Source organism: Bubalus bubalis, chromosome 9, assembly GCF_019923935.1.
Source record: "Bubalus bubalis isolate 160015118507 breed Murrah chromosome 9, NDDB_SH_1, whole genome shotgun sequence".
Taxonomy (NCBI): domain Eukaryota; kingdom Metazoa; phylum Chordata; class Mammalia; order Artiodactyla; family Bovidae; genus Bubalus; species Bubalus bubalis.
Genome location: NC_059165.1, coordinates 96365688 through 96380290, shown reverse-complemented (window position 1 = coordinate 96380290; position 14603 = coordinate 96365688). Strand labels below are relative to the sequence as shown.

Genomic DNA, 14603 nt, shown 5'->3' with positions numbered 1-14603 from the left:
GTTGTGGTGCATGGGCTTAAATGCTCTGAGGCATGTGGGATCTTCCTGGACTAGGGAAGGAACCATTGTCCCCTACATTGACAGGCAGATTCTGATCCACTGTACCACCAGGGATGTCCTCTGAAAATGTTGTAAGTGGAAGCTGAGACCCCAAGAAAGGGCTGGCTCCATCAGGGATGAGAGGAAGTGAATTCCAGTTCAAGGGAACAGCAAGGTGGTCACACCTGAGCTCAGGATGAGTTCCGAGCAGGCACAGTACCTAGAGTGGGGTTTGGGTACTTCTGCTGTGGTGCACAGCCTCTGGTCTGCACTGGAGCCATTCCTCCCTTCCTGAGACTGCCTGGCACCCTGGAGGAAGCCCTGCCCTTCCTGGTGGCTGTGGAAAGGGGATGGGGGAGCATCTGCTTCCCTTTCTTTCAAGAAAGCACAAAGGGAATGCAGACAGAGAGTGCAAGTTTCTTCTGCCAAACTGTCCCTCATTATCATCCCATCCTCATCTCAGGAAATGGCCCTCCACCCTCACAGGATATCAGAGCAGGACAAGGAGCTGACCTTGAATCTGCCCTGCTTCCAAGTCCCAGAAGTTCAATGTGCTTGCTGCCAAACTGAATGCCAAATTGGACCATGTCTCCAGTCTCCATGGCCCACTCCAGGCTCCATCATTGCTCCCGGTTTCCTGAATCCACCCTGTCCTCCACCAAACCTCCCCTACACACACTGTAGCTCCTGCTGTCTCAGGAGGGTACCTGTATGTATGCCTGAGTCAGGGGTGTCTCCCCTCTGCTCAGAACCCTCCACAGCTCCCACTTCACTTAGAGGAAAAGCCAAAGTTTTCCCCAGCCCATGTTCTATCCATTCCCTCCCTGCCCGCCTCTCCCCCAATTCCCTCCCTCCCTGCACTCCAGCAACAGCAGCCTCCTGGCTTTTCCTTAAGTCAATTCCTACCTCAGGGCCTTTGCACATCCAGTGTACTTTGCCTGGTACATTCCTTCCCTGATATAATCAGGATTCACTCCTCACCTCCCTCTATCCTGGTTCAGTATCACCTTCTCAGTCTTTCCCAGGATGCTCTATTTAGAGTTTTCTAAACCCTCACATTTCCTATTCCCTTCCCTGTTTTATTTTTTTCTTAGCACCAAGCACAAGCTACGTCTCCATATGTTTTATTTTTTAAACATTTATGCATTTATTTATCTGTGTTGAGTCTTAGTTGTTGCTTGGGTGATCCTCCATCTTCTACTTCCACTTGGGGAATCTTTAGTTGAGGCATGTGAACTCTTAGTGATGCCACATGGGATCTAGTTCCCTGACCAGGGATGGAACCTGGGCTGGGGCTTTTGGACAGTGGAATCTTAGCCAGTGGCCCACCAGGGAAGTCCCTTTATGTATTTTATTTTTGTTTCTGTTGCTCCTACTTTTAATAACGATCTCTGCATGATGGCAGGAATTTTGGTCTCTTCTGTTCATTACTGTGCCCCCAGCACCTGGAATGATGCCTGGCACACAGTAGGTTCTTTAAATTTTCTTTTTGTTTTTCACTGTGCTGGGTCTTCTCTGCTGTGTGGGCTTTTCTCTAGTTGTGGAGAATGAGGGCTACTCTCTAGTTGCAGTTCACTGGCTTCTCCTTGAAGTGGCTTTTCTCCGTGTGGAGCACAGGCTCTAGGGCGCTTGGGCTTCTGTAGTTGTAGGACGGGGACTCAGTTGTGGCTCCCAGGCTCTAGAGCACAGGCTCAGTAGTTGTGGTGCATGGGGTTAGTTGCTCCGAGGCATGTGGCGTCTTCTCAAATCAGAGATCTAATCTGTGTCCCCTCCATTGGCAGGTGGATTTCTTATCACTGAGCAACCAGGGAGTCCACACTCTAGGCTGTCAACACTGTTTAAGCCACTGTGGCGCTAGAGAAGGAAGAACCACGGTTTACGGTTTTTAAACATTGGAAGGACTGATGCTAAAGCTGAAACTCCAATACTTTGGCCACCTCATACTTAATGCATAAAAATATGCATATGTGTATAACTGAGTCACTTTGCTGTACAGCAGAGAATGACACAACACTGTAAATCAATAATACTTCATACTTAAGATGAGATGGATGGATGGCATCACCGACTCGATGGACGTGAGTTTGAGTGAACTCCGGGAGTTGGTGACGGACACGGAGGCCTGGCGTGCTGTGATTCATCGGGTCGCAAAGAATCGGACACGACTGAGCGACTGAACTGAACTGAACTGAACTGAAACCTCCGTAAAACTTGGGCCGCGCGGGGGAGCTCTCCGCTCGCACACTTGGGGCTGGGGCCAAAATAAACAATGATCTGAACTTGCTAAAAACCCGCCGGAAAGTGACCCCAGCGGAGGATTTTCCCAGACCTTCCGAGGGACGTCCCCGGTCCCCACTCGGCACCTTTTCCCAGGCCGTTTGGGGCGGGAATTCAGCACTCTCCACCCTTAAGAAGAAAGATCCCCGTGGAAATTCCTTAGGAACAATCTGGGAGCAGCGAGGAAAGCTTTTCTGGCTGGGCAGTGACTCGCAGCCCCTTCCCCGGGGGAAGGGCTCGAGCGTCGCTGAATGATCCTCCCTTCCCCGTCTGCCGCGCGACCTTCTTGGCCTTTCTCTGGTCTCCATGGCGACGAAGCGCGTGCTCCACAACAGGAAGCCTTAGGCGGCTGGGCTCCGCGCTTGGAGACTCCAGGATCCCCAGCCTTGAAGGGGCGGTTGCAGAGTTTGTGGATGACCCGCGCAGGCGAGGCCTGAAGCGGGGGGCGATGGCGTGCGAGCAGCTTAAATGCGCAGCGCCGGACCTCCCAGCATCCCGCGCCCTCTCCCTACAAATGTAAATAGAACAAGCCCGGGCGAACACCCGCACAGATTTAGTGCTGGCACCTGGGGTTGGAGTTTCAGAAGCTGCGCGCAGAGGGCGGGAGTTTGAGCGTCCCCTCTCCTCCCCCATTCCGGGCCTGGGAGCTACCTCAGTTTCCCTGCCGAGGGCACGGGTTCGAGCGCCCCCGCTCCCCGCCCCGGTCAAGGTCTTTGGCCTCAGTTTCCCCGCGGAGCCTGGGAACAGCAACTCGCTGCGTCAGGACCACGAGGCTTCCTTTTTTTTTTTCCTGGAAGCTGTAAAGACGCCCCAGTGGCCGAGGTCCAGGCCGAAAGGGGAAGCGATGAGTAGGGGAGTAAGGGCGCCCATCCGTGGGGGATGCAGCGCCCCGGATGTGATGCGCCTTGAGTCTTCCCCTCCAGGGTTCACAGGCGCCTGGAAGTGCCTGGGCCTGCTGCAGTCGCTTCTCGAGAAATCTCGGTGTCATCTGGGTGGGTACTTGCCCCTTAGGGCAGGGGCACCCGTGATCGAGAGCGCCCCAGGAGGATCCTGGGCCCCCACCGAAGCGAGGGACGGTCCACTCGATTAGAGGCCTGCTTGTGCTGGGGAATTAGACTTGAGTTCGAATGCCCTCGAAGCTGGAAGCCTCAGTCTACCCCTCCGTGGAAGGGACACGATAACAGTACCTACCGTCCAGGGTGGTTGGCAGGATCCAATAAAGCTCTTAGCGCAGTGTAAACGCAAAATCAAGGTTAGCCTGGCCCGGGGACAGGAACCCTAGCTCCGGGAGCCTTCCCCGGGTTCTTTTTTGGTTGCTGCCGCCAGGCAGCCCTCAGGACTTGAATTCGGAAATTCCGGTGTTGAGCGGCCACCGAGGGGGGACATACCCGGTGACTTCGGCCAGGCACCCTCTCCATCCGGAAATGCCAGGGCCCTTGTTCCGGAGGGGAAAGCATGAGGTTTCCGGGAAGCACCGCCCCCTTGGCCCCCCTCGGCCAGCCCAGAGGTATAAATGGACCCGCGAAGCCCTGGGCGCCACAGTCTTAGCCGCGCGCCTCCGCCCCAGCTGGTCCGCCCCGCCTCCGCCTGCGATGGCTCCCGGCGCCGCCCCTGCAGCACAGCTTGCGCTCGTGGCCCTGCTCGGGACTCTGCTCCCAGGTGAGTCAGGGGTGAGGGCTGCCGTCGAGCCAGCTTTCGGGATCCGAGGTGCGCCCTGAAGCCGTGGGAGGACCGGCTCCCGACCGGCTGGGAATAAGGCCATTCGTACTTAGGTCAGTGTTTCTGGGAAGTTGGGGCTAGAGGCACCGATTGAAAGTCAGCAGCCGAGGGTTCCCATCCAGACCCTTCTTGGCTCTGTCCTGTGCTCTCCGACTGCGGATTGCCCCTCCCTAGGATCTACAGGTTTTCCGCTGTAAAATGGAGACGTTTAACAGTGGCCACCTCGCAGTGGTTGTGTCCTGGCCCCAGGAGGTGGTCTGACGGTGTAGACACACGCCCCGACCTTTAGGTAGACTGGAACCCCCCTCCCCCACCCCGCGATGCACATTCTGTTCCTCACCCCGTGTCCCTAGGGGGAAGTCCAGGACTCTGCTCAGGGGAATTCCAGAGCTGACTTGCCCAGAGAGCAGAGGTTGAGAAGTGGGATGCCCCTGCAGCCCTTCCTCACCTCCAGCTAGGAGGAAGGTGAGAAGGGGAACTGTGCTGTGTGCTGTGCTAAGTTCTTTCAGTCGTGTCCAACTCTTTGCCACCCCATGGACTGTAGCCTGCCAGGCTCTTCTATCCATGGAATTCTCCAGGCAAGAATATTGAATTCCCAACCCAGTCTCCTGGGTTGGGACACTGGAACCCGTGTCTCCTTCGGCTCCTGCATTGCAGGCAGATTCTTTACTGCTGAGCTACCGGGGAAGCCCAGGAGAAGCGGGACAGCTGGTCTCAAATGCTGGCCACTTCGAAAAGCAGGAGTGTGAAAAATCCACACCGTGGTTACCAGCTCAACGAAGAGTTCTAATTCCGACTCTAATCTGGAGTCTACCCCTTTATAGCTGAGTAACCTCCCTTCGTGTGTAGGGCTCACCAGGCTCCTCTGTCCATGGGATTTCCGGGCAAGAATACTGGAGCGGGTTGCCATTTTCTCCTCCAGGGGATCTTCCCAACCCAGGGATTGAACCTGGATCTCTTGCTCTGGCAGGCGGATTCTTTACCACCTGGGAAGGCCCAGCATCCCTTCCGATCTCAAAATTTCCTTCTGAAATGGGAAGGATTCCAGAATCACCCTTGGAGAGTTCAAAGAGCTGATGTTTCCCTCCATCCCAGATGGAGTAGACCCAAAGTTGAAGGCAGAAATCTTTTTTTTTTTTTTGGGGGGGGGGGTGGCGAGTAGGATAGATGGGCTCAGAGAGACATTTTTTCAGCTTTGAAAGTGCCATGGTCTGAGGGAGCTCATCAGAACAGACTGCCTCTTTTTATCTGCACCCACTGCCTACCTGCCCTGTGCTAGGAGTTGCTTGTGTCAGCGGAAGTTGTGGTGACTGTATTTGCCCACTTTATAGATAGAGGAAAGTGAGGCCCAGGGAGGGGAAACCACTTGTCCAAGGGAGTGGGGACCAGCCTGATTGGAGCCCCTTTACCCCTGAAGGGCTGGCTCCCTCCCCTTGACCTCTTGGGATTGAAACATACACTGACTTCATGCCCCTCTTTTGCTAAAATCCTCCACGTCTGCTCAGAAGTTCCTCAGAATGAAGACCACAACCCTGGCATGGCTTAACACTGCCTGCATGATCCTCTTGACCCTGTTTCCCCGCAACTTATCCCTTACTCTGTTCCAGCCACCCTGCCTCAGGACCTCTGTACTTGCTGTTCCTGGAGGTCATTTTCCTTTTCTCTGGAATGGCTTGCTTCCGCTCTTCATCCCAATCTCTGCTCACATATTCCCCAGTCACCAAGGCACTGCCTGTTCTCTCATCCCATTTTGTTTTTGCCAAAACCCTTGTCAGCATCAGTTGTTAATTATGTTGTTTGCTCATGAATTTTTCTGGCTCCCACACTGAAGGCAGAGTTTTGTCTTGTTCAATGCTGTGTCCCCAGCACGGACTGAATGCAGTAATATTGATGAGCCCCAGCTGTCATGCCTGACCACCCCGCCTTTTGATTCCAGAGCCTGGAGGTGCCGGAATATCAATACATCCTTCAAAAGCCATCATACCCCGTGGAGACTCCCTGACGGTCAACTGCAGTATCTCCTGTGACCAAAAGACAACATTTGGCCTAGAGACTGTATTAACCAAGGAGGAAGTGGGCCGTGGGGACACCTGGAAGGCTTTTCAACTGCGTGATGTGCAAGAAGACATCGAGCTGTTTTGCTACTCAAACTGTCACAAGGAACAGAAAATAGCTTCGATGAACCTCACCGTATACTGTGAGTGGCTGGGTCCAGGGCCTGGACTAGGCAGACTGTGTTGGGGAGGCGGACAGGGGAGTCCCCAGCAGATTGGAACAACCTTTATGACTTGGTGGGTGAAGGCAGGGTCTCACTGAAGAGCAGGGGGTCTATCTTCGGAAAGTCTCATTGTTGGTCTGGAACTCTTCCTTGAACTTCCTTGGGCGTGCCTTTGGAGTATGGTCAGAGAATCAGAACATTCAAGAATGCTGGCTCTCTAGGCCTCTTTAAACAGATGACAAAGTCGTAGATCTGACTCTTTAGAAAAAGATGCCGGGGGTTTCCCGGCAGTGGTTAGGATTCCGGGATTTCACTACCTTGGACTGGGTTCAATCCCTGAGATCTATGATCCTGCAAGCCTCACAGCTTGGCCAAAGGGGGAAAAAAAAAAGATGAGAATTAAAATTAGCCCTGAGATGACACTTTTCACTTATTGGCAACAATCCAGAGAATTGATAACAGCTGTGTTGGCAAGAGTGTGGGGAAGCAGGTAATCCTAGGACATTGCTGACAGTGTAGGGGCACAAAAAGCACAACTTCCAGTGGGTGAGGGGGCAACAGTCTTCAAAAATGTCACATAAGGGGGTCCTTTGATAGAGAAGCCCATTCCTGGGAATTGGGCCTATAGATGGTCCTACCCATGAGGGAACTGAGAGGGGGCAGGGTTATTCACTGTGGCTTGATCAGGACGCACAAAAGTTTGCAAGCCACTCGAATATAGGGAACTGGGGAAAGAAAGCAGTTTGATCTGGAATAGTATGCAACTGTATAAAAGAAGGAGACCGCTCTCCCCAACCCCTGGCAATCACTAGTCTGCTTTCTGTTTCTGTGTTTTCCTATTCTGGACATTTCCTTTACATGGATCATGGAGTGTGTGGACCAGTGTATCTGGCTTCTTTCACTTATCAAACTGTTCAAGGTTTATCCATGTTGCAGCATGTATTAGTACTTAATTCCTTTTATGGCTAAATAATATTTTATCGTATGGATGTAGAACATTTTATCTACCCATTAGTTGATGGCCATTTGGCTTGTTTCCATCTTTTTAGGTGGGGTAGTGGTCACTCTAGCAGAGAGAGAGTGCTAGTGGTTGATGGGGGCATTTAGGGGACTTCTGGGGTGACTAAAAAAATTCTATCTTGAGTAGTATTTACAAGAGTCCTAACCTTAAAGCAGTTATATTAACCTGCACATTTACTTTTTTATGGTTTTCTGCTTCTTAGTATAACAATTAAAAATGTTTTTAAAATAAGAATGAGATGGAAACTCCCAGGTGTACTGTCAAGTTCAAAAGAAGTAAGGTCCTGTCCAGAATCAGTAGTACACCTGTCCCAGTGTTAGAGAGCCACAGGGGCTAGGTGAGGAAGACTGTGTTTCTGCATTAAAGAGCCCTGAGAGGAAACACAGTAAATGAGAATAATAGCTGGCTGTGAGCAGAGAAGCTGGGGGCCTCTGGGAGAGGGCAGGGGGTCTAGTTTTCTCTGTGTACCTTTTGTTTCCTTTGGGCATTTTGACATGTGATGGTGAATTAACATGAATATAAGCAATAAATCAGTTCAGTTCAGTTCAGTCTCTCAGTCATGTCCAACTCTTTGCAACCCCGTAGACTACAGCACTCCAGGCTTCCCTGTGCATCATCAACTCCCGGAGCTTGCTCAAACTCATGGCCATTGAGTCGGTGGTGCCATCCAACCATCTCATCCTCTGTCTTCCCCTTCTCCTTCTGCCTTCAATCTTTCCCAGCATCAGGGTCTTTTCCAGTGAGTCAGTTCTTCGAATCAGGTGGCCAAAGTGTTGGAGTTTCAGCTTCAGCATCAGTCCTTCCAGTGAAAATTCAGGACTGATTTCCTTTAGGATTGACTGGTTTGATCTCCTTGCAGTCCAAGGGACTGTCAAGAGTCTTCTCCAACACCACAGTTCAAAAGCATCAATTCTTCAGTGCTCAGCTTTCTTTATGGTACAGTTCTCACATCCATACATGACTACTGGAAAAACGAATCCGCCTGCAATGCAGGAGACCTGGGTTCTATCCCTGGGTTGGGAAGATCCCCTGGAGAAGGGAAAGGCTACCCACCCCAGTATTCTGGCTTGGAGAATTCCATGGATACTATATTATTCATTTGGGCTTCCCTGATAGCTGAGTTGGTAAAGAAATAGAGACATGAATTTCAAATTAAAACAGAAGAAAATAAAAAAGGAGGAAAGAAAGAAGACTGGCCTACTTGCCTTGGGATTAGACAGCCTTGGGTTCTAGTCTAGCATATGTGTGTGTGTGTGTGTTCAGTCGTGTCCAACTCTTTGCGGCCCCGTGGACTGTAGCCTGCCAGGCTCCTCTGTTCATGGGATTCTATAGGCAAGAATACTGGAATGATTACTGCTTCCTACTCTAGGGGATCTTCCTGACCAGGGTTTGAACAAGCATCCACTGTCTCCTACATTGGCAGGTGGATTCTTTACCACTGAGCCACCTGGGAAACCCCTAGTCCCAGTAGGGTCCTCACTAACTGGGTGACCCCGGTGTGGGGGAGCGAGGGGGAAACCCATGGCTCCTGATTGATTTTCACTTGAAACCTCCTTGGAAGGATTTAATGATGCAGTGAGGCCTGAAGGACATTCTGCCTTCACAGTACCTGTGTCAAAGAAGCTTTGGGGTAAATATCAGGTTTGTTTCTGGTTTGAAGGATGTTTGAGCAGCAGCTAGCCAAGTGAGGGAAGTCCCCAAACATTCCCAGTGGCCTCTGAAACCACACCCCCACCCAGAAATGTCCTCACAGAACTGTCTGCCTCTCGGCCTGAGAGTTGAAAGCCCCTCCCGCCAGGTTTGAGTCCTTGCAGTACTACGCTTCTCCTTCTTTGGGTTCCAGACTTCACCTTAGTTTTCACCTCTGTGAAATGGAACAGATGGGCGTGCCCAGTAGCAAGGCATCACCTAGGAGACACTGTAGCTTGGTCTTGCCCCACCACCAGTGGAAAGACAAGAGAGCATCTCTGGGTGGCTGAGCTTTCTCTAGAAGGAGTTGTAATTCCTGCAGGAGGGAAGCCCTAGCTGGGCTTTGTAGGATGTGTAGGAGTTGGTAAAGACAGGCATTCTAGTCAGAAGGAGCAGACTGGGCAAAGGTTTGGAGTGGAGAAACAAACAGCCTGGGATTGGGGAAACCAGAGGGATTGACTCTCAAAAGATCAGTGTCACTGGAGCTGAGTCTGGCAGGACCTCGACTGCCAGGCTGTGAAGCTGAGATTTCTCCTTTGGGAAATAGGGAGCCATGGAGGATGTGTAAGCAGGCCAGGGATCTAGAGCAGAGGGCTGAACTTAGAGGAAGCCAGAGAGCAGCTGGCGGTGGACCCAATCCAGGTCACACATCTCATGGGCAGTGACACGTACAAGAAGGGAGGGCCGACAAACATCTGAAGGGTGGAGTAATCAGGACTCAGTTTGGGACTAAAGATGGGGAGTCAAGGAGAGCTACCGGTGGAACAGACCTCTTGGCCCAGTCTGGCTTTCCGGGCAACGAGCTAGGCTTGCAGATGTGAGTCCCATTTGGGGACTGTGGTCTGAGGAGGCCTTCAGCTCTGCAAGCAAGGGTTTGCAACAGATGGTCAGAAGTAAGAGTTGAATGTCTGGGGGTTTTCTCACCCCCTCTTTTTTAACAGCTTTTAATGTACAATGCAATGAACTTTGGTGTATTTATAGAAGTGCACAACCACAATCTACTTTAAGAATATATCTGTCATATCCCTCACCTTAAAATTAACCTCATGCCCATTTACAGTCACTCTCTCAATTTCTGAAGTGGATTAATAATAGTCCTAAAAAATAATAATATTACTCCTACCTTCATTAGTCCCAGCTTACAGCTTAGAAAACTGAGGCTTGGTTTCTATAGCCACAAGGGCTTGGACTGTTCAGTGGCAAAGTCACTCCCCCATAACCCATAGCAAAGAAGCAGAAAAGCTAGGAATCAACTCTAGGCTCCTAACATGTTAAGATCTCTGCTTTTTCTTTTTTTGGTTGGAAAAGGAAAGTTTGCTTTGTTCAGGGGGTTGGCAATCTGGGGAGAAGGTAAACTCATGTCCCAAAACCAACTCCCAACATCACTGCTGTTTAAGTAACATTTCAGGGCCACTTGAGAAGGGACTAGGAGTGGGAAGCCTCAAGACCTCTCCTTGGGGAGTCTAGGGTGGAGCAGGGGGCTCTCAATGCTAAGCCACAGCTAATGCTGGCAATTTCCACTGGCAGGAAGATCCAGGCTTGGAATTCTTAACCTCATGCAGAATGGAGACCCTGGCCTGTGAATACCTTGCCCACAGATGGTGGTTTCAGGGGATACTTGGGGGTATTTTTTTTTGAGCATCTGTGGGTTGTTCTCACATTTTTGACATTTCAGGGGATCAGACAGTTTATTTAGGAACCTTCAAAAGCAGGCTTCCGAAAGGCCTCGAATAGGTGTGGGTACTCCAACCTCATTCTTTCTACAAACACAGAGCACCTCCCATGTGCCAACAGTAAAACAGGGAACAAAAAAAAGATTCCTGCCCTCCTGGACCAACATTCCATGGCAGGAATAATAGAGAAACAAATGAACTCAGTCGATGATTTTGTACCTCAGAGGTGAGAGATGCTATGCAGAAAAATATGGCCAAAGAGAGAAGGAAGAACAGAAGTTTTTTGTTTGTTTTTTCTTTTTATAGCAAAGTCTAGAGACTGGGCAGCTTAAATGTACTGTATTTATTTGCTGGGACTCCTGGCAATAGCCTTTAAGTTTCTTTCCCACTTGTGACTCTCAGATGCTGCAGTGAATAAAGAGTTGTTTTGCCTCCTTCACAACCACTTGGGGATGTCTCACCAGGTTATCCTGAAGCTCTTAACATTCCGATCTGGCTTAGGTGGTTTGGGGAGTGTTGTGGGGAAAAAGTGGTGAGGTTCCTGGAGCAGGTGTGTCCAGGGCCCCAGCACACCCGCTGTGAGCAGGCAGCCAGCCTGTCCTGTTCACATAACACCCCTTTCCCCTGCAGGGTTCCCGGAGCGCGTGGAGCTGGCTCCCCTGCCCATCTGGCAGCCTGTGGGTGAAGAACTCAACCTGAGCTGCCAGGTGTCTGGCGGGGCCCCCCGGGACCACCTCTCCGTGGTGTTGCTCCGAGGGGAGGAGGAGCTGGGCCGGCAGCCCGTGGGAAAGGGGGAGCCCGCCAAGGTCATGTTCACGGTGCGGCCGAGAAGAGAGGACCATGGCACCAATTTCTCTTGCCGCTGGGAACTGGACCTGCGGTCACAAGGGCTGGAACTCTTTCAGAACACCTCGGCCCCCAGGAAGCTCCAGACCTATGGTGAGGCACTGGGGAGCCAGCAGAGAAGATGGACTGAGGGGGATTTCTTGCTTGGGATGCGGGGTCCCTGGGAAGGGGAGGCCCCTGGCCATGGGGCTGTTGAGAAAGTGGCAACCTTGATTGCAAAGGCTTCTGGGAAGAGCATCTTCTTGGCCACTGGGGTGGAATGTTCTGGGCTGGGTGCCTGCACTGAAGGATGATCTGGAAAGGCTGTGACCCAGGGCAAGTGGTACATGTGTCCTGAAACAAGAGTGACCCAGCCAGTTTCCCTGGAAGAGGGCGTTCCAGGCGGGGGGATGGAAATGGCCCGGGAGAGGGCTTCAGGATGTCTGTCTGCCCCCCTGTTTACACCGGCTCTGTCTCGCCAGTCCTGCCATCGACTAACCCGCACCTTGAGGTCCCCCCGATTGTGGAAGTAGGCTCACGGTGGCCAGTGAATTGCACGCTGGATGGACTGTTCCCAGCCTCGGACGCTAACATCTACCTGGTGCTGGGGGACCAGAAACTGGAATCCAATATCACGTACGATGGTGACTCTGTCTTGGCCAAGGCCTGGATAGAGGAAAATGAGGAGGGCAACCATTCCTTGAAGTGTTCAGTGAGTCTGGGAGAGGAGGGCCGGAGGACGCGAGAGAGCGTGATTGTCTACAGTAAGTAGAAACCCAAGTGAGCCTTCCAAGAGGCTGGGGCTAATGCCAGGGGTGGGGCTCACTGTGTGTCTCACTTCCAGGCTTCCCGCCTCCCACCCTGACCCTGAGCCCGCCTGAGGCCTCAGAATGGACTACTGTGACTGTGGAATGTGTGACCCGTGATGGAGCTGTGGTGACCCTGAAGAGAGGAGTCTCAGCTGAGCCTCTGGGTCCGAGGGCCCAAATAAAGCTGAACGTCAGTGCCAGCGACCACAGGAGAAACTTCTCCTGCTCTGCTGCCCTGGAGATAGCTGGGCAGGTGGTCCACAAACACCAGACCCGGGAGCTCCATGTCCTATGTGAGTGAGGCCGCTGGACAATGACCCCTAAGTTCCAAGCCCCAACCACCAAGACCCTAAGAGCTCCTGCCCTCCAAGGCCTACCATCACCCCTACCGACCCCCTCCCCAATCTTGTGTTTCTTCAGACGGCCCCCGACTAGACCAGCAGGATTGCCTGGGAAACTGGACGTGGCAGGAAGGCTCGGAACAGACCCTGAAGTGCGAGGCCTGGGGGAACCCAATCCCCAAGCTGAACTGTAGCCGGAAAGGGGACGGGGCTTCACTGCCCATCGGGGACCTGAGGCCCGTCAGGCGGGAGGTGGCGGGCACCTACCTGTGTCGGGCCATCAGCGCTCGTGGCAGAGTCACCCGTGAAGTGGTCCTGAACGTGCTCCGTGAGTTCGAGTTCTGGGATGGGCAGGGCAGGGGCAATTTGGCCAGCTCAACGCTCACTGCTGCCTTGTGTCCTCCCCACAGATGGCCAGAATATCCTGGACATTGTCATTCCGGTGGTAGCTGTGACCCTCATCTTGGGTGCTCTGGGCACCGCCGGTTATGTCTATAACTACCAGCGGAAGATCCAGAAATACGAGCTGCAGAAGGCCCGGAAGGCCCAAGAAGAGGCTGCCTTGAAACTGAATGCACAATCCACGCCGCCCTGAGCCTACCCCAGGATAGGACTTCTTCAGCTCCCCAAGCCATGATAAATGGGGCTGCATCAACCAATGGTGGACACATGCCGTTAAGCTACACCCACCTTCCCTGGATGCCAGAGGACCAAATAGAGGACTCAGTCAGGACAAATAGCATGTGGGGTCATGGCCTCTGCACAGTTATGACCCCCAGGCCTCACACCTGACCTGGAGCCACAGGACTAAGACAAAAGAAGGGGCCAAGACTCAGGGCAAGACTGAAGGATGTCAAAGTCTGACTTGGCCGGAGGCTGTGTGATGGAGACCCTTACCTCCAGCATGGGGACACTCAAATGGGAAACATTGAAACTCACCCCCTGCTGCGTGTGCTGAGGTCCTACAGTCCAAAGAGAGATGTAGCCCTGCTCAGACACATGCAGCATTGAAACACAAATCCCCACACTTCCTGAACAGAAACCAGCTCTGGCATTACTGTCCACAGACTGTTCCCAGATCTTGATGATGACATATTTATTCACTGGTTTTTCTACTAGCTATTTATTGAGTGCCTTCTATGGGGGCTAGAATTTTGTAAACAAGAACATTGATTCCAGCCCTCAGGGAGCTCTCAGTCGAATCTCATTCAGGGTCGTCAGGTACAACTATTGGGGCTATGCACTGCACAAGAGTGCCTGGCAAAAAGATTAAGTGGGGCTAGGATTTCCCACTCCATTGGCCAAGCTGCTTTCTCCCAGAAAGGGATGAGTAATGATGATAGGGTATTGCTGGTGACGTGCCCAGAGATGACCCACTGAGCCTTTATACCCCAGAATTAGCGCTGACCTCTGTTAAGACACCTCTCCACCCATATGCATCTCTGCTAATGCTCACAATGACACTTGGTTGTTTAGTCACTAAGATGTGTCCGACTCTTGTGACCCATGGACTGTAGCCTCCCAGGCTTCTCTGTCCATGGGATTCTGACACTTGGTGGCAGGCCTAAATATCGGTGCTCACTCCTTCATAGCTACACCACAGGGTCACATGAAACAATGCCCAACCCCTTTGTGCCCCTGCCTTGCCCTTCCTGTTTCCATCTCAGTGGGACCACACAGTTCCGAATTCCTGCAGGGATGAGGGTCCTGCAGGCAGTCGGGAGGAGAGGCCTGGGAGTAGCCCCTCCCAGCGTGGGAAGACTCTCCCCTGTGCTAATAAAGCTGTTTCATCCTCCCAGCCTTGTGTGAGTTGAGGGGAGGTGTCATGTCCAGCTGGAACTCTTTCTACCAGTTTTCCCACTTTCTGCTCCAAGAAAAGGCTGGAAGTTTAAGGCCCAGCCCTCAGGCTCTAATCCAAATGTGAGGCTTATTAGGGCCTTTGAAGACTTTAGTGAAAATAAAAAATCCCTCTCCAGAAAAAAACATGACGTT

General features: G+C 52.2%; 1 protein-coding gene and 1 long non-coding RNA gene across 4 annotated transcripts; one reads left to right on the top strand and one right to left on the bottom strand.

Annotated features, from left to right (window-relative positions):
* Positions 1-1147: 1147 nt before the first annotated feature.
* LOC112586985 lies at positions 1148-3723 on the bottom strand. Its single transcript, XR_003111527.2, has 2 exons — positions 3508-3723; positions 1148-1893 (listed from the first exon to the last, which is right to left on the bottom strand). It is a non-coding gene; the product is annotated as an uncharacterized LOC112586985 (long non-coding RNA).
* Positions 3724-3817: 94 nt separating this feature from the next.
* ICAM1 (intercellular adhesion molecule 1) lies at positions 3818-14594 on the top strand. 3 transcript variants are annotated; one of them, XM_044948636.1, is made up of 8 exons: positions 3848-3975; positions 4389-4500; positions 5972-6232; positions 11267-11575; positions 11944-12225; positions 12306-12563; positions 12691-12939; positions 13022-14594. In XM_044948636.1, the coding sequence occupies exons 3-8, from the start codon at positions 6214-6216 to the stop codon at positions 13204-13206; spliced, it is 1302 nt and encodes a 433-aa protein (XP_044804571.1). In that variant the 5' UTR covers positions 3848-3975; positions 4389-4500; positions 5972-6213; the 3' UTR covers positions 13207-14594. The 3 variants fall into 3 exon arrangements, with proteins under 3 accessions (XP_006044506.3, XP_044804571.1, XP_044804572.1); XM_006044444.3 differs by lacking the exon at positions 4389-4500 and having other exon boundaries at positions 3818-3975; XM_044948637.1 differs by lacking the exon at positions 4389-4500 and having other exon boundaries at positions 3848-4088.
* Positions 14595-14603: the final 9 nt, after the last annotated feature.